This window comes from Salvelinus fontinalis, chromosome 32 (genome assembly GCF_029448725.1).
Source record: "Salvelinus fontinalis isolate EN_2023a chromosome 32, ASM2944872v1, whole genome shotgun sequence".
NCBI lineage: Eukaryota > Metazoa > Chordata > Actinopteri > Salmoniformes > Salmonidae > Salvelinus > Salvelinus fontinalis.
In genome coordinates, this window is record NC_074696.1 from 1,846,582 (window position 1) to 1,872,449 (window position 25,868).

Sequence of the window (25,868 nt, forward strand, 5' to 3'; positions counted from 1 at the left end):
CTGATGTAAGTGTTGATGAGCCTGCCATACATCTCATTAGACTATAGTAACGTACCTCTCCTCAGAGTCCCTGATGTTGATGAGCCTGCCATACATCTCATTAGACTATAGTAACGTACCTCTCCTCAGAGTCTCTGATGTAAGTGTTGATGAGCATGCCATTCATCTCATTAGACTATAGTAACGTACCTCTCCTCAGAGTCCCTGATGTTGATGAGCCTGCCATACATCTCATTAGACTATAGTAACGTACCTCTCCTCAGAGTCCCTGATGTAAGTGTTGATGAGTCTGCCATACATCTCATTAGACTATAGTAACGTACCTCTCCTCAGAGTCTCTGATGTAAGTGTTGATGAACCTGCCATACATCTCATTAGACTATAGTAACGTACCTCTCCTCAGAGTCCCTGATGTAAGTGTTGATGAGCATGCCATACATCTCATTAGACTATAGTAACGTACCTCTCCTCAGAGTCCCTGATGTTGATGAGCCTGCCATACATCTCATTAGACTATAGTAACGTACCTCTCCTCAGAGTCTCTGATGTAAGTGTTGATGAGCATGCCATACATCTCATTAGACTATAGTAACGTACCTCTCCTCAGAGTCCCTGATGTTGATGAGCCTGCCATACATCTCATTAGACTATAGTAACGTACCTCTCCTCAGAGTCTCTGATGTAAGTGTTGATGAGCATGCCATACATGTCATTAGACTATAGTAACGTATCTCTCCTCAGAGTCCCTGATGTTGATGAGCCTGCCATACATCTCATTAGACTATAGTAACGTACCTCTCCTCAGAGTCCCTGATGTAAGTGTTGATGAGCCTGCCATACATCTCATTAGACTATAGTAACGTACCTCTCCTCAGAGTCCCTGATGTAAGTGTTGATGAGCCTGCCATACATCTCATTAGACTATAGTGACGTACCTCTCCTCAGAGTCCCTGATGTTGATGAGCATGCCATACATCTCATTAGACTATAGTAACGTACCTCTCCTCAGAGTCTCTGATGTAAGTGTTGATGAGCCTGCCATACATCTCATTAGACTATAGTAACGTACCTCTCCTCAGAGTCTCTGATGTAAGTGTTGATGAGCCTGCCATACATCTCATTAGACTATAGTAACGTACCTCTCCTCAGAGTCCCTGATGTTGATGAGCCTGCCATACATCTCATTAGACTATAGTAACGTACCTCTCCTCAGAGTCCCTGATGTTGATGAGCCTGCCATACATCTCATTAGACTATAGTAACGTACCTCTCCTCAGAGTCCCTGATGTTGATGAGCCTGCCATACATCTCATTAGACTATAGTAACGTACCTCTCCTCAGAGTCTCTGATGTAAGTGTTGATGAGCCTGCCATACATCTCATTAGACTATAGTAACGTACCTCTCCTCAGAGTCCCTGATGTAAGTGTTGATGAGCATGCCATACATCTCATTAGACTATAGTAACGTACCTCTCCTCAGAGTCTCTGATGTAAGTGTTGATGAGCATGCCATACATCTCATTAGACTATAGTAACGTACCTCTCCTCAGAGTCCCTGATGTAAGTGTTGATGAGCCTGCCATACATCTCATTAGACTATAGTAACGTACCTCTCCTCAGAGTCCCTGATGTTGATGAGCCTGCCATACATCTCATTAGACTATAGTAACGTACCTCTCCTCAGAGTCCCTGATGTAAGTGTTGATGAACCTGCCATACATCTCATTAGACTATAGTAACGTACCTCTCCTCAGAGTCTCTGATGTAAGTGTTGATGAGCCTGCCATACATCTCATTAGACTATAGTAACGTACCTCTCCTCAGAGTCCCTGATGTTGATGAGCCTGCCATACATCTCATTAGACTATAGTAACGTACCTCTCCTCAGAGTCCCTGATGTTGATGAGCCTGCCATACATCTCATTAGACTATAGTAACGTACCTCTCCTCAGAGTCCCTGATGTTGATGAGCCTGCCATACATCTCATTAGACTATAGTAACGTACCTCTCCTCAGAGTCCCTGATGTTGATGAGCCTGCCATACATCTCATTAGACTATAGTAACGTACCTCTCCTCAGAGTCCCTGATGTAAGTGTTGATGAGCCTGCCATACATCTCATTAGACTATAGTAACGTACCTCTCCTCAGAGTCCCTGATGTAAGTGTTGATGAGCATGCCATACATCTCATTAGACTATAGTAACGTACCTCTCCTCAGAGTCTCTGATGTAAGTGTTGATGAGCATGCCATTCATCTCATTAGACTATAGTAACGTACCTCTCCTCAGAGTCCCTGATGTTGATGAGCCTGCCATACATCTCATTAGACTATAGTAACGTACCTCTCCTCAGAGTCCCTGATGTTGATGAGCATGCCATTCATCTCATTAGACTATAGTAACGTACCTCTCCTCAGAGTCCCTGATGTTGATGAGCCTGCCATACATCTCATTAGACTATAGTAACGTACCTCTCCTCAGAGTCCCTGATGTAAGTGTTGATGAACCTGCCATACATCTCATTAGACTATAGTAACGTACCTCTCCTCAGAGTCCCTGATGTAAGTGTTGATGAGCATGCCATACATCTCATTAGACTATAGTAACGTACCTCTCCTCAGAGTCCCTGATGTTGATGAGCCTGCCATACATCTCATTAGACTATAGTAACGTACCTCTCCTCAGAGTCTCTGATGTAAGTGTTGATGAGCCTGCCATACATCTCATTAGACTATAGTAACGTACCTCTCCTCAGAGTCTCTGATGTAAGTGTTGATGAGCATGCCATACATCTCATTAGACTATAGTAACGTACCTCTCCTCAGAGTCCCTGATGTAAGTGTTGATGAACCTGCCATACATCTCATTAGACTATAGTAACGTACCTCTCCTCAGAGTCCCTGATGTTGATGAGCCTGCCATACATCTCATTAGACTATAGTAACGTACCTCTCCTCAGAGTCCCTGATGTTGATGAGCATGCCATACATCTCATTAGACTATAGTAACGTACCTCTCCTCAGAGTCCCTGATGTTGATGAGCCTGCCATACATCTCATTAGACTATAGTAACGTACCTCTCCTCAGAGTCTCTGATGTAAGTGTTGATGAGCCTGCCATACATCTCATTAGACTATAGTAACGTACCTCTCCTCAGAGTCCCTGATGTTGATGAGCATGCCATACATCTCATTAGACTATAGTAACGTACCTCTCCTCAGAGTCCCTGATGTTGATGAGTCTGCCATACATCTCATTAGACTATAGTAACGTACCTCTCCTCAGAGTCTCTGATGTAAGTGTTGATGAGCCTGCCATACATCTCATTAGACTATAGTAACGTACCTCTCCTCAGAGTCCCTGATGTTGATGAGCCTGCCATACATCTCATTAGACTATAGTAACGTACCTCTCCTCAGAGTCCCTGATGTAAGTGTTGATGAGCCTGCCATACATCTCATTAGACTATAGTAACGTACCTCTCCTCAGAGTCTCTGATGTAAGTGTTGATGAGCATGCCATACATCTCATTAGACTATAGTAACGTACCTCTCCTCAGAGTCCCTGATGTAAGTGTTGATGAGCCTGCCATACATCTCATTAGACTATAGTAACGTACCTCTCCTCAGAGTCTCTGATGTAAGTGTTGATGAGTCTGCCATACATCTCATTAGACTATAGTAACGTACCTCTCCTCAGAGTCTCTGATGTAAGTGTTGATGAGCCTGCCATACATCTCATTAGACTATAGTAACGTACCTCTCCTCAGAGTCCCTGATGTAAGTGTTGATGAGCCTGCCATACATCTCATTAGACTATAGTAACGTACCTCTCCTCAGAGTCCCTGATGTAAGTGTTGATGAGCCTGCCATACATCTCATTAGACTATAGTAACGTACCTCTCCTCAGAGTCCCTGATGTTGATGAGCCTGCCATACATCTCATTAGACTATAGTAACGTACCTCTCCTCAGAGTCTCTGATGTTGATGAGCATGCCATACATCTCATTAGACTATAGTAACGTACCTCTCCTCAGAGTCCCTGATGTAAGTGTTGATGAGCCTGCCATACATCTCATTAGACTATAGTAACGTACCTCTCCTCAGAGTCCCTGATGTTGATGAGCATGCCATACATCTCATTAGACTATAGTAACGTACCTCTCCTCAGAGTCTCTGATGTTGATGAGCCTGCCATACATCTCATTAGACTATAGTAACGTACCTCTCCTCAGAGTCCCTGATGTTGATGAGCCTGCCATACATCTCATTAGACTATAGTAACGTACCTCTCCTCAGAGTCTCTGATGTAAGTGTTGATGAGCCTGCCATACATCTCATTAGACTATAGTAACGTACCTCTCCTCAGAGTCCCTGATGTAAGTGTTGATGAGCATGCCATACATCTCATTAGACTATAGTAACGTACCTCTCCTCAGAGTCCCTGATGTTGATGAGCCTGCCATACATCTCATTAGACTATAGTAACGTACCTCTCCTCAGAGTCCCTGATGTAAGTGTTGATGAACCTGCCATACATCTTATTAGACTATAGTAACGTACCTCTCCCCAGAGTCCCTGATGTTGATGAGCCTGCCATACATCTCATTAGACTATAGTAACGTACCTCTCCTCAGAGTCCCTGATGTAAGTGTTGATGAACCTGCCATACATCTCATTAGACTATAGTAACGTACCTCTCCTCAGAGTCCCTGATGTTGATGAGCCTGCCATACATCTCATTAGACTATAGTAACGTACCTCTCCTCAGAGTCCCTGATGTTGATGAGCCTGCCATACATCTCATTAGACTATAGTAACGTACCTCTCCTCAGAGTCCCTGATGTTGATGAGCCTGCCATACATCTCATTAGACTATAGTAACGTACCTCTCCTCAGAGTCCCTGATGTTGATGAGCCTGCCATACATCTCATTAGACTATAGTAACGTACCTCTCCTCAGAGTCCCTGATGTAAGTGTTGATGAGCATGCCATACATCTCATTAGACTATAGTAACGTACCTCTCCTCAGAGTCCCTGATGTAAGTGTTGATGAGCATGCCATACATCTCATTAGACTATAGTAACGTACCTCTCCTCAGAGTCCCTGATGTTGATGAGCCTGCCATACATCTCATTAGACTATAGTAACGTACCTCTCCTCAGAGTCCCTGATGTTGATGAGCCTGCCATACATCTCATTAGACTATAGTAACGTACCTCTCCTCAGAGTCCCTGATGTTGATGAGCCTGCCATACATCTCATTAGACTATAGTAACGTACCTCTCCTCAGAGTCCCTGATGTTGATGAGCCTGCCATACATCTCATTAGACTATAGTAACGTACCTCTCCTCAGAGTCTCTGATGTAAGTGTTGATGAGCATGCCATACATCTCATTAGACTATAGTAACGTACCTCTCCTCAGAGTCTCTGATGTAAGTGTTGATGAGCATGCCATACATCTCATTAGACTATAGTAACGTACCTCTCCTCAGAGTCCCTGATGTAAGTGTTGATGAACCTGCCATACATCTCATTAGACTATAGTAACGTACCTCTCCTCAGAGTCCCTGATGTAAGTGTTGATGAACCTGCCATACATCTCATTAGACTATAGTAACGTACCTCTCCTCAGAGTCCCTGATGTTGATGAGCCTGCCATACATCTCATTAGACTATAGTAACGTACCTCTCCTCAGAGTCCCTGATATAAGTGTTGATGAGCCTGCCATACATCTCATTAGACTATAGTAACGTACCTCTCCTCAGAGTCCCTGATGTTGATGAGCCTGCCATACATCTCATTAGACTATAGTAACGTACCTCTCCTCAGAGTCCCTGATGTTGATGAGCCTGCCATACATCTCATTAGACTATAGTAACGTACCTCTCCTCAGAGTCCCTGATGTAAGTGTTGATGAGCATGCCATACATCTCATTAGACTATAGTAACGTACCTCTCCTCAGAGTCTCTGATGTAAGTGTTGATGAGCCTGCCATACATCTCATTAGACTATAGTAACGTACCTCTCCTCAGAGTCTCTGATGTAAGTGTTGATGAGCATGCCATACATCTCATTAGACTATAGTAACGTACCTCTCCTCAGAGTCCCTGATGTTGATGAGCCTGCCATTCATCTCATTAGACTATAGTAACGTACCTCTCCTCAGAGTCCCTGATGTTGATGAACCTGCCGTACATCTCATTAGACTATAGTAACGTACCTCTCCTCAGAGTCCCTGATGTAAGTGTTGATGAGCCTGCCATACATCTCATTAGACTATAGTAACGTACCTTCCTCAGAGTCCCTGATGTTGATGAGCCTGCCATACATCTCATTAGACTATAGTAACGTACCTCTCCTCAGAGTCCATGATGTTGATGAGCATGCCATACATCTCATTAGACTATAGTAACGTACCTCTCCTCAGAGTCTCTGATGTTGATGAGCCTGCCATACATCTCATTAGACTATAGTAACGTACCTCTCCTCAGAGTCCCTGATGTTGATGAGCCTGCCATACATCTCATTAGACTATAGTAACGTACCTCTCCTCAGAGTCTCTGATGTAAGTGTTGATGAGCCTGCCATACATCTCATTAGACTATAGTAACGTACCTCTCCTCAGAGTCCCTGATGTAAGTGTTGATGAGCATGCCATACATCTCATTAGACTATAGTAACGTACCTCTCCTCAGAGTCCCTGATGTTGATGAGCCTGCCATACATCTCATTAGACTATAGTAACGTACCTCTCCTCAGAGTCCCTGATGTAAGTGTTGATGAACCTGCCATACATCTTATTAGACTATAGTAACGTACCTCTCCCCAGAGTCCCTGATGTTGATGAGCCTGCCATACATCTCATTAGACTATAGTAACGTACCTCTCCTCAGAGTCCCTGATGTAAGTGTTGATGAACCTGCCATACATCTCATTAGACTATAGTAACGTACCTCTCCTCAGAGTCCCTGATGTTGATGAGCCTGCCATACATCTCATTAGACTATAGTAACGTACCTCTCCTCAGAGTCCCTGATGTAAGTGTTGATGAGCCTGCCATACATCTCATTAGACTATAGTAACGTACCTCTCCTCAGAGTCCCTGATGTAAGTGTTGATGAGCATGCCATACATCTCATTAGACTATAGTAACGTACCTCTCCTCAGAGTCCCTGATGTTGATGAGCCTGCCATACATCTCATTAGACTATAGTAACGTACCTCTCCTCAGAGTCCCTGATGTTGATGAGCCTGCCATACATCTCATTAGACTATAGTAACGTACCTCTCCTCAGAGTCCCTGATGTTGATGAGCCTGCCATACATCTCATTAGACTATAGTAACGTACCTCTCCTCAGAGTCCCTGATGTAAGTGTTGATGAACCTGCCATACATCTCATTAGACTATAGTAACGTACCTCTCCTCAGAGTCCCTGATGTAAGTGTTGATGAGCCTGCCATACATCTCATTAGACTATAGTAACGTACCTCTCCTCAGAGTCCCTGATGTTGATGAGCCTGCCATACATCTCATTAGACTATAGTAACGTACCTCTCCTCAGAGTCCCTGATGTTGATGAGCCTGCCATACATCTCATTAGACTATAGTAACGTACCTCTCCTCAGAGTCCCTGATGTTGATGAGCCTGCCATACATCTCATTAGACTATAGTAACGTACCTCTCCTCAGAGTCCCTGATGTAAGTGTTGATGAGCATGCCATACATCTCATTAGACTATAGTAACGTACCTCTCCTCAGAGTCTCTGATGTAAGTGTTGATGAGCCTGCCATACATCTCATTAGACTATAGTAACGTACCTCTCCTCAGAGTCTCTGATGTAAGTGTTGATGAGCATGCCATACATCTCATTAGACTATAGTAACGTACCTCTCCTCAGAGTCCCTGATGTAAGTGTTGATGAGCCTGCCATACATCTCATTAGACTATAGTAACGTACCTCTCCTCAGAGTCTCTGATGTAAGTGTTGATGAGCCTGCCATACATCTCATTAGACTATAGTAACGTACCTCTCCTCAGAGTCTCTGATGTAAGTGTTGATGAGCATGCCATACATCTCATTAGACTATAGTAACGTACCTCTCCTCAGAGTCCCTGATGTTGATGAGCCTGCCATACATCTCATTAGACTATAGTAACGTACCTCTCCTCAGAGTCCCTGATGTAAGTGTTGATGAGCCTGCCATACATCTCATTAGACTATAGTAACGTACCTCTCCTCAGAGTCCCTGATGTTGATGAGCATGCCATACATCTCATTAGACTATAGTAACGTACCTCTCCTCAGAGTCCCTGATGTTGATGAGCCTGCCATACATCTCATTAGACTATAGTAACGTACCTCTCCTCAGAGTCCCTGATGTAAGTGTTGATGAACCTGCCATACATCTCATTAGACTATAGTAACGTACCTCTCCTCAGAGTCCCTGATGTAAGTGTTGATGAACCTGCCATACATCTCATTAGACTATAGTAACGTACCTCTCCTCAGAGTCCCTGATGTTGATGAGCCTGCCATACATCTCATTAGACTATAGTAACGTACCTCTCCTCAGAGTCCCTGATGTTGATGAGCTTGCCATACATCTCATTAGACTATAGTAACGTACCTCTCCTCAGAGTCCCTGATGTTGATGAGCCTGCCATACATCTCATTAGACTATAGTAACGTACCTCTCCTCAGAGTCCCTGATGTAAGTGTTGATGAGCATGCCATACATCTCATTAGACTATAGTAACGTACCTCTCCTCAGAGTCTCTGATGTAAGTGTTGATGAGCCTGCCATACATCTCATTAGACTATAGTAACGTACCTCTCCTCAGAGTCTCTGATGTAAGTGTTGATGAGCATGCCATACATCTCATTAGACTATAGTAACGTACCTCTCCTCAGAGTCCCTGATGTAAGTGTTGATGAGCCTGCCATACATCTCATTAGACTATAGTAACGTACCTCTCCTCAGAGTCTCTGATGTAAGTGTTGATGAGCATGCCATACATCTCATTAGACTATAGTAACGTACCTCTCCTCAGAGTCCCTGATGTTGATGAGCCTGCCATACATCTCATTAGACTATAGTAACGTACCTCTCCTCAGAGTCCCTGATGTTGATGAGCCTGCCATACATCTCATTAGACTATAGTAACGTACCTCTCCTCAGAGTCCCTGATGTAAGTGTTGATGAGCCTGCCATACATCTCATTAGACTATAGTAACGTACCTCTCCTCAGAGTCCCTGATGTAAGTGTTGATGAGCCTGCCATACATCTCATTAGACTATAGTAACGTACCTCTCCTCAGAGTCTCTGATGTAAGTGTTGATGAGCATGCCATACATCTCATTAGACTATAGTAACGTACCTCTCCTCAGAGTCCCTGATGTAAGTGTTGATGAGCCTGCCATACATCTCATTAGACTATAGTAACGTACCTCTCCTCAGAGTCTCTGATGTAAGTGTTGATGAGCATGCCATACATCTCATTAGACTATAGTAACGTACCTCTCCTCAGAGTCCCTGATGTTGATGAGCCTGCCATACATCTCATTAGACTATAGTAACGTACCTCTCCTCAGAGTCCCTGATGTTGATGAGCATGCCATACATCTCATTAGACTATAGTAACGTACCTCTCCTCAGAGTCTCTGATGTAAGTGTTGATGAGCATGCCATACATCTCATTAGACTATAGTAACGTACCTCTCCTCAGAGTCTCTGATGTTGATGAGCCTGCCATACATCTCATTAGACTATAGTAACGTACCTCTCCTCAGAGTCCCTGATGTTGATGAGCCTGCCATACATCTCATTAGACTATAGTAACGTACCTCTCCTCAGAGTCTCTGATGTAAGTGTTGATGAGCCTGCCATACATCTCATTAGACTATAGTAACGTACCTCTCCTCAGAGTCCCTGATGTAAGTGTTGATGAGCATGCCATACATCTCATTAGACTATAGTAACGTACCTCTCCTCAGAGTCCCTGATGTTGATGAGCCTGCCATACATCTCATTAGACTATAGTAACGTACCTCTCCTCAGAGTCCCTGATGTTGATGAGCCTGCCATACATCTCATTAGACTATAGTAACGTACCTCTCCTCAGAGTCCCTGATGTTGATGAGCCTGCCATACATCTCATTAGACTATAGTAACGTACCTCTCCTCAGAGTCCCTGATGTAAGTGTTGATGAGTCTGCCATACATCTCATTAGACTATAGTAACGTACCTCTCCTCAGAGTCCCTGATGTAAGTGTTGATGAACCTGCCATACATCTCATTAGACTATAGTAACGTACCTCTCCTCAGAGTCCCTGATGTTGATGAGCCTGCCATACATCTCATTAGACTATAGTAACGTACCTCTCCTCAGAGTCCCTGATGTTGATGAGCATGCCATTCATCTCATTAGACTATAGTAACGTACCTCTCCTCAGAGTCCCTGATGTTGATGAGCCTGCCATACATCTCATTAGACTATAGTAACGTACCTCTCCTCAGAGTCCCTGATGTTGATGAGCCTGCCATACATCTCATTAGACTATAGTAACGTACCTCTCCTCAGAGTCTCTGATGTAAGTGTTGATGAGCATGCCATTCATCTCATTAGACTATAGTAACGTACCTCTTCTCAGAGTCCCTGATGTAAGTGTTGATGAGCCTGCCATACATCTCATTAGACTATAGTAACGTACCTCTCCTCAGAGTCTCTGATGTTGATGAACCTGCCATACATCTCATTAGACTATAGTAACGTACCTCTCCTCAGAGTCTCTGATGTTGATCAGCCTGCCATACATCTCATTAGACTATAGTAACGTACCTCTCCTCAGAGTCTCTGATGTAAGTGTTGATGAGTCTGCCATACATCTCATTAGACTATAGTAACGTACCTCTCCTCAGAGTCTCTGATGTAAGTGTTGATGAGCATGCCATACATCTCATTAGACTATAGTAACGTACCTCTCCTCAGAGTCCCTGATGTAAGTGTTGATGAGCCTGCCATACATCTCATTAGACTATAGTAACGTACCTCTCCTCAGAGTCCCTGATGTTGATGAGCATGCCATACATCTCATTAGACTATAGTAACGTACCTCTCCTCAGAGTCCCTGATGTAAGTGTTGATGAGCATGCCATACATCTCATTAGACTATAGTAACGTACCTCTCCTCAGAGTCCCTGATGTAAGTGTTGATGAGCCTGCCATACATCTCATTAGACTATAGTAACGTACCTCTCCTCAGAGTCCCTGATGTAAGTGTTGATGAACCTGCCATACATCTCATTAGACTATAGTAACGTACCTCTCCTCAGAGTCTCTGATGTAAGTGTTGATGAGTCTGCCATACATCTCATTAGACTATAGTAACGTACCTCTCCTCAGAGTCTCTGATGTAAGTGTTGATGAGCATGCCATACATCTCATTAGACTATAGTAACGTACCTCTCCTCAGAGTCCCTGATGTTGATGAGCCTGCCATACATCTCATTAGACTATAGTAACGTACCTCTCCTCAGAGTCCCTGATGTAAGTGTTGATGAACCTGCCATACATCTCATTAGACTATAGTAACGTACCTCTCCTCAGAGTCCCTGATGTAAGTGTTGATGAACCTGCCATACATCTCATTAGACTATAGTAACGTACCTCTCCTCAGAGTCCCTGATGTTGATGAGCCTGCCATACATCTCATTAGACTATAGTAACGTACCTCTCCTCAGAGTCCCTGATGTAAGTGTTGATGAGCATGCCATACATCTCATTAGACTATAGTAACGTACCTCTCCTCAGAGTCTCTGATGTAAGTGTTGATGAGCCTGCCATACATCTCATTAGACTATAGTAACGTACCTCTCCTCAGAGTCTCTGATGTAAGTGTTGATGAGCATGCCATACATCTCATTAGACTATAGTAACGTACCTCTCCTCAGAGTCCCTGATGTAAGTGTTGATGAGTCTGCCATACATCTCATTAGACTATAGTAACGTACCTCTCCTCAGAGTCCCTGATGTAAGTGTTGATGAGCCTGCCATACATCTCATTAGACTATAGTAACGTACCTCTCCTCAGAGTCTCTGATGTTGATGAGCCTGCCATACATCTCATTAGACTATAGTAACGTACCTCTCCTCAGAGTCCCTGATGTTGATGAGCCTGCCATACATCTCATTAGACTATAGTAACGTACCTCTCCTCAGAGTCCCTGATGTTGATGAGCCTGCCATACATCTCATTAGACTATAGTAACGTACCTCTCCTCAGAGTCCCTGATGTTGATCAGCCTGCCATACATCTCATTAGACTATAGTAACGTACCTCTCCTCAGAGTCTCTGATGTAAGTGTTGATAAGCATGCCATACATCTCATTAGACTATAGTAACGTACCTCTCCTCAGAGTCCCTGATGTAAGTGTTGATGAGTCTGCCATACATCTCATTAGACTATAGTAACGTACCTCTCCTCAGAGTCCCTGATGTTGATGAGCCTGCCATACATCTCATTAGACTATAGTAACGTACCTCTCCTCAGAGTCCCTGATGTAAGTGTTGATGAGCCTGCCATACATCTCATTAGACTATAGTAACGTACCTCTCCTCAGAGTCTCTGATGTAAGTGTTGATGAGCCTGCCATACATCTCATTAGACTATAGTAACGTACCTCTCCTCAGAGTCCCTGATGTAAGTGTTGATGAGCCTGCCATACATCTCATTAGACTATAGTAACGTACCTCTCCTCAGAGTCCCTGATGTAAGTGTTGATGAGCATGCCATTCATCTCATTAGACTATAGTAACGTACCTCTCCTCAGAGTCCCTGATGTTGATGAGTCTGCCATACATCTCATTAGACTATAGTAACGTACCTCTCCTCAGAGTCCCTGATGTTGATGAGCCTGCCATACATCTCATTAGACTATAGTAACGTACCTCTCCTCAGAGTCCCTGATGTAAGTGTTGATGAGCCTGCCATACATCTCATTAGACTATAGTAACGTACCTCTCCTCAGAGTCCCTGATGTTGATGAGCCTGCCATACATCTCATTAGACTATAGTAACGTACCTCTCCTCAGAGTCCCTGATGTAAGTGTTGATGAGCATGCCATACATCTCATTAGACTATAGTAACGTACCTCTCCTCAGAGTCTCTGATGTAAGTGTTGATGAGCATGCCATACATCTCATTAGACTATAGTAACGTACCTCTCCTCAGAGTCCCTGATGTTGATGAGCCTGCCATACATCTCATTAGACTATAGTAACGTACCTCTCCTCAGAGTCTCTGATGTAAGTGTTGATGAGCATGCCATACATCTCATTAGACTATAGTAACGTACCTCTCCTCAGAGTCCCTGATGTTGATGAGCCTGCCATACATCTCATTAGACTATAGTAACGTACCTCTCCTCAGAGTCCCTGATGTTGATGAGCCTGCCATACATCTCATTAGACTATAGTAACGTACCTCTCCTCAGAGTCCCTGATGTTGATGAGCCTGCCATACATCTCATTAGACTATAGTAACGTACCTCTCCTCAGAGTCTCTGATGTAAGTGTTGATGAGCATGCCATACATCTCATTAGACTATAGTAACGTACCTCTCCTCAGAGTCCCTGATGTAAGTGTTGATGAGCATGCCATTCATCTCATTAGACTATAGTAACGTACCTCTCCTCAGAGTCCCTGATGTTGATGAGTCTGCCATACATCTCATTAGACTATAGTAACGTACCTCTCCTCAGAGTCCCTGATGTTGATGAGCCTGCCATACATCTCATTAGACTATAGTAACGTACCTCTCCTCAGAGTCTCTGATGTAAGTGTTGATGAGCATGCCATACATCTCATTAGACTATAGTAACGTACCTCTCCTCAGAGTCCCTGATGTAAGTGTTGATGAGCCTGCCATACATCTCATTAGACTATAGTAACGTACCTCTCCTCAGAGTCCCTGATGTTGATGAGCATGCCATACATCTCATTAGACTATAGTAACGTACCTCTCCTCAGAGTTCCTGATGTTGATGAGTCTGCCATACATCTCATTAGACTATAGTAACGTACCTCTCCTCAGAGTCCCTGATGTTGATGAGCCTGCCATACATCTCATTAGACTATAGTAACGTACCTCTCCTCAGAGTCCCTGATGTTGATGAGCCTGCCATACATCTCATTAGACTATAGTAACGTACCTCTCCTCAGAGTCCCTGATGTTGATGAGCCTGCCATACATCTCATTAGACTATAGTAACGTACCTCTCCTCAGAGTCTCTGATGTAAGTGTTGATGAGCCTGCCATACATCTCATTAGACTATAGTAACGTACCTCTCCTCAGAGTCCCTGATGTTGATGAGCCTGCCATACATCTCATTAGACTATAGTAACGTACCTCTCCTCAGAGTCCCTGATGTAAGTGTTGATGTGCCTGCCATACATCTCATTAGACTATAGTAACGTACCTCTCCTCAGAGTCCCTGATGTAAGTGTTGATGAGCCTGCCATACATCTCATTAGACTATAGTAACGTACCTCTCCTCAGAGTCCCTGATGTAAGTGTTGATGAACCTGCCATACATCTCATTAGACTATAGTAACGTACCTCTCCTCAGAGTCCCTGATGTTGATGAGCATGCCATACATCTCATTAGACTATAGTAACGTACCTCTCCTCAGAGTCTCTGATGTTGATGAGCATGCCATACATCTCATTAGACTATAGTAACGTACCTCTCCTCAGAGTCCCTGATGTTGATGAGCCTGCCATACATCTCATTAGACTATAGTAACGTACCTCTCCTCAGAGTCCCTGATGTAAGTGTTGATGAACCTGCCATACATCTCATTAGACTATAGTAACGTACCTCTCCTCAGAGTCCCTGATGTAAGTGTTGATGAGCCTGCCATACATCTCATTAGACTATAGTAACGTACCTCTCCTCAGAGTCCCTGATGTAAGTGTTGATGAGCCTGCCATACATCTCATTAGACTATAGTAACGTACCTCTCCTCAGAGTCTCTGATGTAAGTGTTGATGAGCCTGCCATACATCTCATTAGACTATAGTAACGTACCTCTCCTCAGAGTCTCTGATGTTGATGAGCCTGCCATACATCTCATTAGACTATAGTAACGTACCTCTCCTCAGAGTCCCTGATGTTGATGAGCCTGCCATACATCTCATTAGACTATAGTAACGTACCTCTCCTCAGAGTCCCTGATGTTGATGAGCCTGCCATACATCTCATTAGACTATAGTAACGTACCTCTCCTCAGAGTCCCTGATGTTGATCAGCCTGCCATACATCTCATTAGACTATAGTAACGTACCTCTCCTCAGAGTCTCTGATGTAAGTGTTGATAAGCATGCCATACATCTCATTAGACTATAGTAACGTACCTCTCCTCAGAGTCCCTGATGTAAGTGTTGATGAGTCTGCCATACATCTCATTAGACTATAGTAACGTACCTCTCCTCAGAGTCCCTGATGTTGATGAGCCTGCCATACATCTCATTAGACTATAGTAACGTACCTCTCCTCAGAGTCCCTGATGTAAGTGTTGATGAGCCTGCCATACATCTCATTAGACTATAGTAACGTACCTCTCCTCAGAGTCCCTGATGTAAGTGTTGATGAGCCTGCCATACATCTCATTAGACTATAGTAACGTACCTCTCCTCAGAGTCTCTGATGTAAGTGTTGATGAGTCTGCCATACATCTCATTAGACTATAGTAACGTACCTCTCCTCAGAGTCCCTGATGTTGATGAGCCTGCCATACATCTCATTAGACTATAGTAACGTACCTCTCCTCAGAGTCCCTGATGTAAGTGTTGATGAGCCTGCCATACATCTCATTAGACTATAGTAACGTACCTCTCCTCAGAGTCCCTGATGTTGATGAGCCTGCCATACATCTCATTAGACTATAGTAACGTACCTCTCCTCAGAGTCCCTGATGTAAGTGTTGATGAGCATGCCATACATCTCATTAGACTATAGTAACGTACCTCTCCTCAGAGTCTCTGATGTAAGTGTTGATGAGCATGCCATACATCTCATTAGACTATAGTAACGTACCTCTCCTCAGAGTCCCTGATGTTGATGAGCCTGCCATACATCTCATTAGACTATAGTAACGTACCTCTCCTCAGAGTCTCTGATGTAAGTGTTGATGAGCATGCCATACATCTCATTAGACTATAGTAACGTACCTCTCCTCAGAGTCCCTGATGTAAGTGTTGATGAGCCTGCCATACATCTCATTAGACTATAGTAACGTACCTCTCCTCAGAGTCTCTGATGTAAGTGTTGATGAGCATGCCATACATCTCATTAGACTATAGTAACGTACCTCTCCTCAGAGTCCCTGATGTTGATGAGCCTGCCATACATCTCATTAGACTATAGTAACGTACCTCTCCTCAGAGTCCCTGATGTTGATGAGCCTGCCATACATCTCATTAGACTATAGTAACGTACCTCTCCTCAGAGTCCCTGATGTTGATGAGCCTGCCATACATCTCATTAGACTATAGTAACGTACCTCTCCTCAGAGTCTCTGATGTAAGTGTTGATGAGCATGCCATACATCTCATTAGACTATAGTAACGTACCTCTCCTCAGAGTCCCTGATGTAAGTGTTGATGAGCATGCCATTCATCTCATTAGACTATAGTAACGTACCTCTCCTCAGAGTCCCTGATGTTGATGAGTCTGCCATACATCTCATTAGACTATAGTAACGTACCTCTCCTCAGAGTCCCTGATGTTGATGAGCCTGCCATACATCTCATTAGACTATAGTAACGTACCTCTCCTCAGAGTCTCTGATGTAAGTGTTGATGAGCATGCCATACATCTCATTAGACTATAGTAACGTACCTCTCCTCAGAGTCCCTGATGTAAGTGTTGATGAGCCTGCCATACATCTCATTAGACTATAGTAACGTACCTCTCCTCAGAGTCCCTGATGTTGATGAGCATGCCATACATCTCATTAGACTATAGTAACGTACCTCTCCTCAGAGTCCCTGATGTTGATGAGTCTGCCATACATCTCATTAGACTATAGTAACGTACCTCTCCTCAGAGTCCCTGATGTTGATGAGCCTGCCATACATCTCATTAGACTATAGTAACGTACCTCTCCTCAGAGTCCCTGATGTTGATGAGCCTGCCATACATCTCATTAGACTATAGTAACGTACCTCTCCTCAGAGTCCCTGATGTTGATGAGCCTGCCATACATCTCATTAGACTATAGTAACGTACCTCTCCTCAGAGTCCCTGATGTTGATGAGCCTGCCATACATCTCATTAGACTATAGTAACGTACCTCTCCTCAGAGTCTCTGATGTAAGTGTTGATGAGCCTGCCATACATCTCATTAGACTATAGTAACGTACCTCTCCTCAGAGTCCCTGATGTTGATGAGCCTGCCATACATCTCATTAGACTATAGTAACGTACCTCTCCTCAGAGTCCCTGATGTAAGTGTTGATGAGCCTGCCATACATCTCATTAGACTATAGTAACGTACCTCTCCTCAGAGTCCCTGATGTAAGTGTTGATGAGCCTGCCATACATCTCATTAGACTATAGTAACGTACCTCTCCTCAGAGTCCCTGATGTAAGTGTTGATGAACCTGCCATACATCTCATTAGACTATAGTAACGTACCTCTCCTCAGAGTCCCTGATGTTGATGAGCCTGCCATACATCTCATTAGACTATAGTAACGTACCTCTCCTCAGAGTCTCTGATGTAAGTGTTGATGAGCATGCCATTCATCTCATTAGACTATAGTAACGTACCTCTCCTCAGAGTCCCTGATGTAAGTGTTGATGAGCATGCCATACATCTCATTAGACTATAGTAACGTACCTCTCCTCAGAGTCCCTGATGTAAGTGTTGATGAGCATGCCATACATCTCATTAGACTATAGTAACGTACCTCTCCTCAGAGTCCCTGATGTTGATGAGTCTGCCATACATCTCATTAGACTATAGTAACGTACCTCTCCTCAGAGTCCCTGATGTTGATGAGCCTGCCATACATCTCATTAGACTATAGTAACGTACCGCTCCTCAGAGTCTCTGATGTAAGTGTTGATGAGCATGCCATACATCTCATTAGACTATAGTAACGTACCTCTCCTCAGAGTCTCTGATGTTGATGAGCCTGCCATACATCTCATTAGACTATAGTAACGTACCTCTCCTCAGAGTCCCTGATGTAAGTGTTGATGAACCTGCCATACATCTCATTAGACTATAGTAACGTACCTCTCCTCAGAGTCCCTGATGTTGATGAGCATGCCATACATCTCATTAGACTATAGTAACGTACCTCTCCTCAGAGTCTCTGATGTTGATGAGCATGCCATACATCTCATTAGACTATAGTAACGTACCTCTCCTCAGAGTCCCTGATGTTGATGAGCCTGCCATACATCTCATTAGACTATAGTAACGTACCTCTCCTCAGAGTCCCTGATGTAAGTGTTGATGAACCTGCCATACATCTCATTAGACTATAGTAACGTACCTCTCCTCAGAGTCCCTGATGTAAGTGTTGATGAGCCTGCCATACATCTCATTAGACTATAGTAACGTACCTCTCCTCAGAGTCCCTGATGTAAGTGTTGATGAGCCTGCCATACATCTCATTAGACTATAGTAACGTACCTCTCCTCAGAGTCTCTGATGTAAGTGTTGATGAGCCTGCCATACATCTCATTAGACTATAGTAACGTACCTCTCCTCAGAGTCCCTGATGTAAGTGTTGATGAACCTGCCATACATCTCATTAGACTATAGTAACGTACCTCTCCTCAGAGTCCCTGATGTTGATGAGCATGCCATACATCTCATTAGACTATAGTAACGTACCTCTCCTCAGAGTCCCTGATGTTGATGAGCCTGCCATACATCTCATTAGACTATAGTAACGTACCTCTCCTCAGAGTCCCTGATGTAAGTGTTGATGAGCCTGCCATACATCTCATTAGACTATAGTAACGTACCTCTCCTCAGAGTCCCTGATGTTGATGAGCCTGCCATACATCTCATTAGACTATAGTAACGTACCTCTCCTCAGAGTCCCTGATGTTGATGAGCCTGCCATACATCTCATTAGACTATAGTAACGTATCTCTCCTCAGAGTCCCTGATGTAAGTGTTGATGAGCATGCCATACATCTCATTAGACTATAGTAACGTACCTCTCCTCAGAGTCCCTGATGTTGATGAGCCTGCCATACATCTCATTAGACTATAGTAACGTACCTCTCCTCAGAGTCCCTGATGTTGATGAGCCTGCCATACATCTCATTAGACTATAGTAACGTACCTCTCCTCAGAGTCCCTGATGTAAGTGTTGATGAGCATGCCATACATCTCATTAGACTATAGTAACGTACCTCTCCTCAGAGTCCCTGATGTTGATGAGCCTGCCATACATCTCATTAGACTATAGTAACGTACCTCTCCTCAGAGTCTCTGATGTAAGTGTTGATGAGCCTGCCATACATCTCATTAGACTATAGTAACGTACCTCTCCTCAGAGTCCCTGATGTTGATCAGCCTGCCATACATCTCACTAGACTATAGTAACGTACCTCTCCTCAGAGTCTCTGATGTAAGTGTTGATGAGCCTGCCATACATCTCATTAGACTATAGTAACGTACCTCTCCTCAGAGTCCCTGATGTAAGTGTTGATGAGCCTGCCATACATCTCATTAGACTATAGTAACGTACCTCTCCTCAGAGTCCCTGATGTAAGTGTTGATGAGCCTGCCATACATCTCATTAGACTATAGTAACGTACCTCTCCTCAGAGTCTCTGATGTAAGTGTTGATGAACCTGCCATACATCTCATTAGACTATAGTAACGTACCTCTCCTCAGAGTCCCTGATGTTGATGAGCCTGCCATACATCTCATTAGACTATAGTAACGTACCTCTCCTCAGAGTCTCTGATGTTGATGAGCCTGCCATACATCTCATTAGACTATAGTAACGTACCTCTCCTCAGAGTCCCTGATGTTGATGAGCCTGCCATACATCTCATTAGACTATAGTAACGTACCTCTCCTCAGAGTCCCTGATGTTGATGAGCCTGCCATACATCTCATTAGACTATAGTAACGTACCTCTCCTCAGAGTCCCTGATGTAAGTGTTGATGAGCCTGCCATACATCTCATTAGACTATAGTAACGTACCTCTCCTCAGAGTCTCTGATGTAAGTGTTGATGAGCCTGCCATACATCTCATTAGACTATAGTAACGTACCTCTCCTCAGAGTCCCTGATGTAAGTGTTGATGAGCCTGCCATACATCTCATTAGACTATAGTAACGTACCTCTCCTCAGAGTCCCTGATGTAAGTGTTGATGAGCCTGCCATACATCTCATTAGACTATAGTAACGTACCTCTCCTCAGAGTCCCTGATGTAAGTGTTGATGAGCCTGCCATTCATCTCATTAGACTATAGTAACGTACCTCTCCTCAGAGTCCCTGATGTTGATGAGTCTGCCATACATCTCATTAGACTATAGTAACGTACCTCTCCTCAGAGTCCCTGATGTAAGTGTTGATGAACCTGCCATACATCTCATTAGACTATAGTAACGTACCTCTCCTCAGAGTCTCTGATGTAAGTGTTGATGAGCCTGCCATACATCTCATTAGACTATAGTAACGTACCTCTCCTCAGAGTCTCTGATGTAAGTGTTGATGAGCCTGCCATACATCTCATTAGACTATAGTAACGTACCTCTCCTCAGAGTCCCTGATGTAAGTGTTGATGAACCTGCCATACATCTCATTAGACTATAGTAACGTACCTCTCCTCAGAGTCCCTGATGTTGATGAGCCTGCCATACATCTCATTAGACTATAGTAACGTACCTCTCCTCAGAGTCCCTGATGTAAGTGTTGATGAGCCTGCCATACATCTCATTAGACTATAGTAACGTACCTCTCCTCAGAGTCCCTGATGTTGATGAGCCTGCCATACATCTCATTAGACTATAGTAACGTACCTCTCCTCAGAGTCTCTGATGTAAGTGTTGATGAGCATGCCATACATCTCATTAGACTATAGTAACGTACCTCTCCTCAGAGTCCCTGATGTTGATGAGCCTGCCATACATCTCATTAGACTATAGTAACGTACCTCTCCTCAGAGTCCCTGATGTAAGTGTTGATGAGCATGCCATACATCTCATTAGACTATAGTAACGTACCTCTCCTCAGAGTCCCTGATGTTGATGAGCCTGCCATACATCTCATTAGACTATAGTAACGTACCTCTCCTCAGAGTCCCTGATGTAAGTGTTGATGAGCCTGCCATACATCTCATTAGACTATAGTAACGTACCTCTCCTCAGAGTCTCTGATGTAAGTGTTGATGAGCCTGCCATACATCTCATTAGACTATAGTAACGTACCTCTCCTCAGAGTCCCTGATGTTGATGAGTCTGCCATACATCTCATTAGACTATAGTAACGTACCTCTCCTCAGAGTCCCTGATGTTGATGAGTCTGCCATACATCTCATTAGACTATAGTAACGTACCTCTCCTCAGAGTCCCTGATGTTGATGAGTCTGCCATACATCTCATTAGACTATAGTAACGTACCTCTCCTCAGAGTCCCTGATGTAAGTGTTGATGAGCATGCCATACATCTCATTAGACTATAGTAACGTACCTCTCCTCAGAGTCCCTGATGTTGATGAGCCTGCCATACATCTCATTAGACTATAGTAACGTACCTCTCCTCAGAGTCCCTGATGTAAGTGTTGATGAGCCTGCCATACATCTCATTAGACTATAGTAACGTACCTCTCCTCAGAGTCTCTGATGTAAGTGTTGATGAGCCTGCCATACATCTCATTAGACTATAGTAACGTACCTCTCCTCAGAGTCCCTGATGTTGATGAGCCTGCCATACATCTCATTAGACTATAGTAACGTACCTCTCCTCAGAGTCCCTGATGTAAGTGTTGATGAGCCTGCCATACATCTCATTAGACTATAGTAACGTACCTCTCCTCAGAGTCCCTGATGTTGATGAGCCTGCCATACATCTCATTAGACTATAGTAACGTACCTCTCCTCAGAGTCTCTGATGTAAGTGTTGATGAGCATGCCATACATCTCAGAGTGGACGTTCTCTATGAGGATCTGGAACCCATAGAAGGATCGGGCCTCTGGAAGCTGCACCTCCTGACTAAACCTCTGGACCTGAGGGACGGATAACATCGTAACAACAACAAAAAAACTAAAATATGGATATTACTATATTAAGGCTGGGCTGACAATACAGTTTAATACAGTGCTACAATATCTACATCTACAAAAAGTAGACTGGGGTGAGAATACAGTACTACTGTATAGCTACAACCATGATCTACAACAAAACTTATGAGGATTTCCCGGACACAGTTTCCCAGACAGTTTCCAGGACGCCTACTCATGGACCAAAAAGCTCAGTGTATAATCTCCACCTAACGCCATACAGACCAGGGTCCCTAACACCCTACAGACCAGGGTCCCTACAGACCAGGGTCCCTAACACCCTACAGACCAGGGTCCCTAACACCCTACAGACCAGGTTCCCTACAGACCAGGGTACCTACAGACCAGGGTCCCTAACGCCCTACAGACCAGGGTCCCTAACGCCCTACAGACCAGGGTCCCTACAGACCAGGGTCCCTAACGCCCTACAGACCAGGGTCCCTAACGCCCTACAGACCAGGGTCCCTAACGCCCTACAGACCAGGGTCCCTAACACCCTACAGACCAGGGTCCCTACAGACCAGGGTGCCTAACGCCCTACAGACCAGGGTCCTTAACGCCCTACAGACCAGGGTCCCTAACGCCCTACAGACCAGGGTCCCTACAGACCAGGGTCCCTAACGCCCTACAGACCAGGGTCCCTACAGACCAGGGTCCCTAACGCCCTACAGACCAGGGTCCCTAACGCCCTACAGACCAGGGTCCCTAACGCCCTACAGACCAGGGTCCCTAACACCCTACAGACCAGGGTCCCTACAGACCAGGGTCCCTACAGACCAGGGTCCCTAACGCCCTACAGACCAGGGTCCCTAACGCCCTACAGACCAGGGTCCCTAACGCCCTACAGACCAGGGTCCCTAACGCCCTACAGACCAGGGTCCCTAACGCCCTACAGACCAGGGTCCCTAACGCCCTACAGACCTGGGTCCCTAACACCCTACAGACCAGGGTCCCTAACACCCTACAGACCAGGGTCCCTAACACCCTACAGACCAGGGTCCCTACAGACCAGGGTCCCTAACACCCTACAGACCAGGGTCCCTAACACCCTACAGACCAGGGTCCCTACAGACCAGGGTCCCTAACGCCCTACAGACCAGGGTCCCTACAGACCAGGGTCCCTACAGACCAGGGTCCCTACAGACCAGGGTCCCTAACACCCTACAGACCAGGGTCCCTACAGACCAGGGTCCCTAACGCCCTACAGACCAGGGTCCCTAACGCCCTACAGACCAGGGTCCCTAACGCCCTACAGACCAGGGTCCCTAACGCCCTACAGACCAGGGTCCCTAACGCCCTACAGACCAGGGTCCCTAACGCCCTACAGACCAGGGTCCCTAACGCCCTACAGACCAGGGTCCCTAACGCCCTACAGACCAGGGTCCCTACAGACCAGGGTCCCTAACACCCTACAGACCAGGGTCCCTAACACCCTACAGACCAGGGTCCCTAACGCCCTACAGACCAGGGTCCCTAACGCCCTACAGACCAGGGTCCCTAACACCCTACAGACCAGGGTCCCTACAGACCAGGGTCCCTAACACCCTACAGACCAGGGTCCCTACAGACCAGGGTCCCTAACGCCCTACAGACCAGGGTCCCTACAGACCAGGGTCCCTAACACCCTACAGACCAGGGTCCCTACAGACCAGGGTCCCTAACGCCCTACAGACCAGGGTCCCTACAGACCAGGGTCCCTACAGACCAGGGTCCCTACAGACCAGGGTCCCTAACACCCTACAGACCAGGGTCCCTAACACCCTACAGACCAGGGTCCCTACAGACCAGGGTCCCTAACACCCTACAGACCAGGGTCCCTAACACCCTACAGACCAGGGTCCCTAACGCCCTACAGACCAGGGTCCCTACAGACCAGGGTCCCTAACGCCCTACAGACCAGGGTCCCTAACGCCCTACAGACCAGGGTCCCTAACGCCCTACAGACCAGGGTCCCTAACGCCCTACAGACCAGGGTCCCTACAGACCAGGGTCCCTACAGACCAGGGTCCCTACAGACCAGGGTCCCTACAGACCAGGGTCCCTAACGCCCTACAGACCAGGGTCCCTAACGCCCTACAGACCAGGGTCCCTACAGACCAGGGTCCCTACAGACCAGGGTCCCTACAGACCAGGGTCCCTACAGACCAGGGTCCCTAACGCCCTACAGACCAGGGTCCCTAACGCCCTACAGACCAGGGTCCCTAACGCCCTACAGACCAGGGTCCCTAACGCCCTACAGACCAGGGTCCCTAACGCCCTACAGACCAGGGTCCCTAACGCCCTACAGACCAGGGTCCCTACAGACCAGGGTCCCTACAGACCAGGGTCCCTACAGACCAGGGTCCCTACAGACCAGGGTCCCTAACGCCCTACAGACCAGGGTCCCTAACGCCCTACAGACCAGGGTCCCTAGAGACCAGGGTCCCTAACGCCCTACAGACCAGGGTCCCTACAGACCAGGGTCCCTAACACCCTACAGACCAGGGTCCCCAACGCCCTACAGACCAGGGTCCCTACAGACCAGGGTCCCTAACGCCCTACAGACCAGGGTCCCTAACACCCTACAGACCAGGGTCCCTAACACCCTACAGACCAGGGTCCCTACAGACCAGGGTCCCTAACGCCCTACAGACCAGGGTCCCTACAGACCAGGGTCCCTACAGACCAGGGTCCCTACAGACCAGGGTCCCTACAGACCAGGGTCCCTACAGACCAGGGTCCCTAACACCCTACAGACCAGGGTCCCTAACACCCTACAGACCAGGGTCCCTAACACCCTACAGACCAGGGTCCCTAACGCCCTACAGACCAGGGTCCCTAACGCCCTACAGACCAGGGTCCCTAACGCCCTACAGACCAGGGTCCCTAACGCCCTACAGACCAGGGTCCCTAACGCCCTACAGACCAGGGTCCCTAACACCCTACAGACCAGGGTCCCTACAGACCAGGGTCCCTAACGCCCTACAGACCAGGGTCCCTAACGCCCTACAGACCAGGGTCCCCAACACCCTACAGACCAGGGTCCCTAACACCCTACAGACCAGGGTCCCTAACACCCTACAGACCAGGGTCCCTAACACCCTACAGACCAGGGTCCCTACAGACCAGGGTCCCTAACGCCCTACAGACCAGGGTCCCTACAGACCAGGGTCCCTAACGCCCTACAGACCAGGGTCCCTACAGACCAGGGTCCCTACAGACCAGGGTCCCTACAGACCAGGGTCCCTAACACCCTACAGACCAGGGTCCCTAACACCCTACAGACCAGGGTCCCTACAGACCAGGGTCCCTAACGCCCTACAGACCAGGGTCCCTAACACCCTACAGACCAGGGTCCCTAACACCCAACAGACCAGGGTCCCTACAGACCAGGGTCCCTAACGCCCTACAGACCAGGGTCCCTACAGACCAGGGTCCCTAACGCCCTACAGACCAGGGTCCCTAACGCCCTACAGACCAGGGTCCCTAACGCCCTACAGACCAGGGTCCCTACAGACCAGGGTCCCTACAGACCAGGGTC

At 46.0% G+C, this 25,868-nt stretch overlaps 1 protein-coding gene across 4 annotated transcripts in view; it reads right to left on the reverse strand.

The window, feature by feature from the left end:
• Positions 1-25,868, reverse strand: part of rrm2b (ribonucleotide reductase M2 b) — a 55,040-nt gene that overhangs the window by 18,898 nt on the left and 10,274 nt on the right. For all 4 annotated transcript variants that reach the window (XM_055893194.1, XM_055893193.1, XM_055893192.1 and 1 more), the window contains one exon: positions 22,161-22,294. In XM_055893194.1, the coding sequence (XP_055749169.1) occupies positions 22,161-22,294 (134 nt within the window). The remainder of the gene's footprint in view (positions 1-22,160; positions 22,295-25,868) is intronic.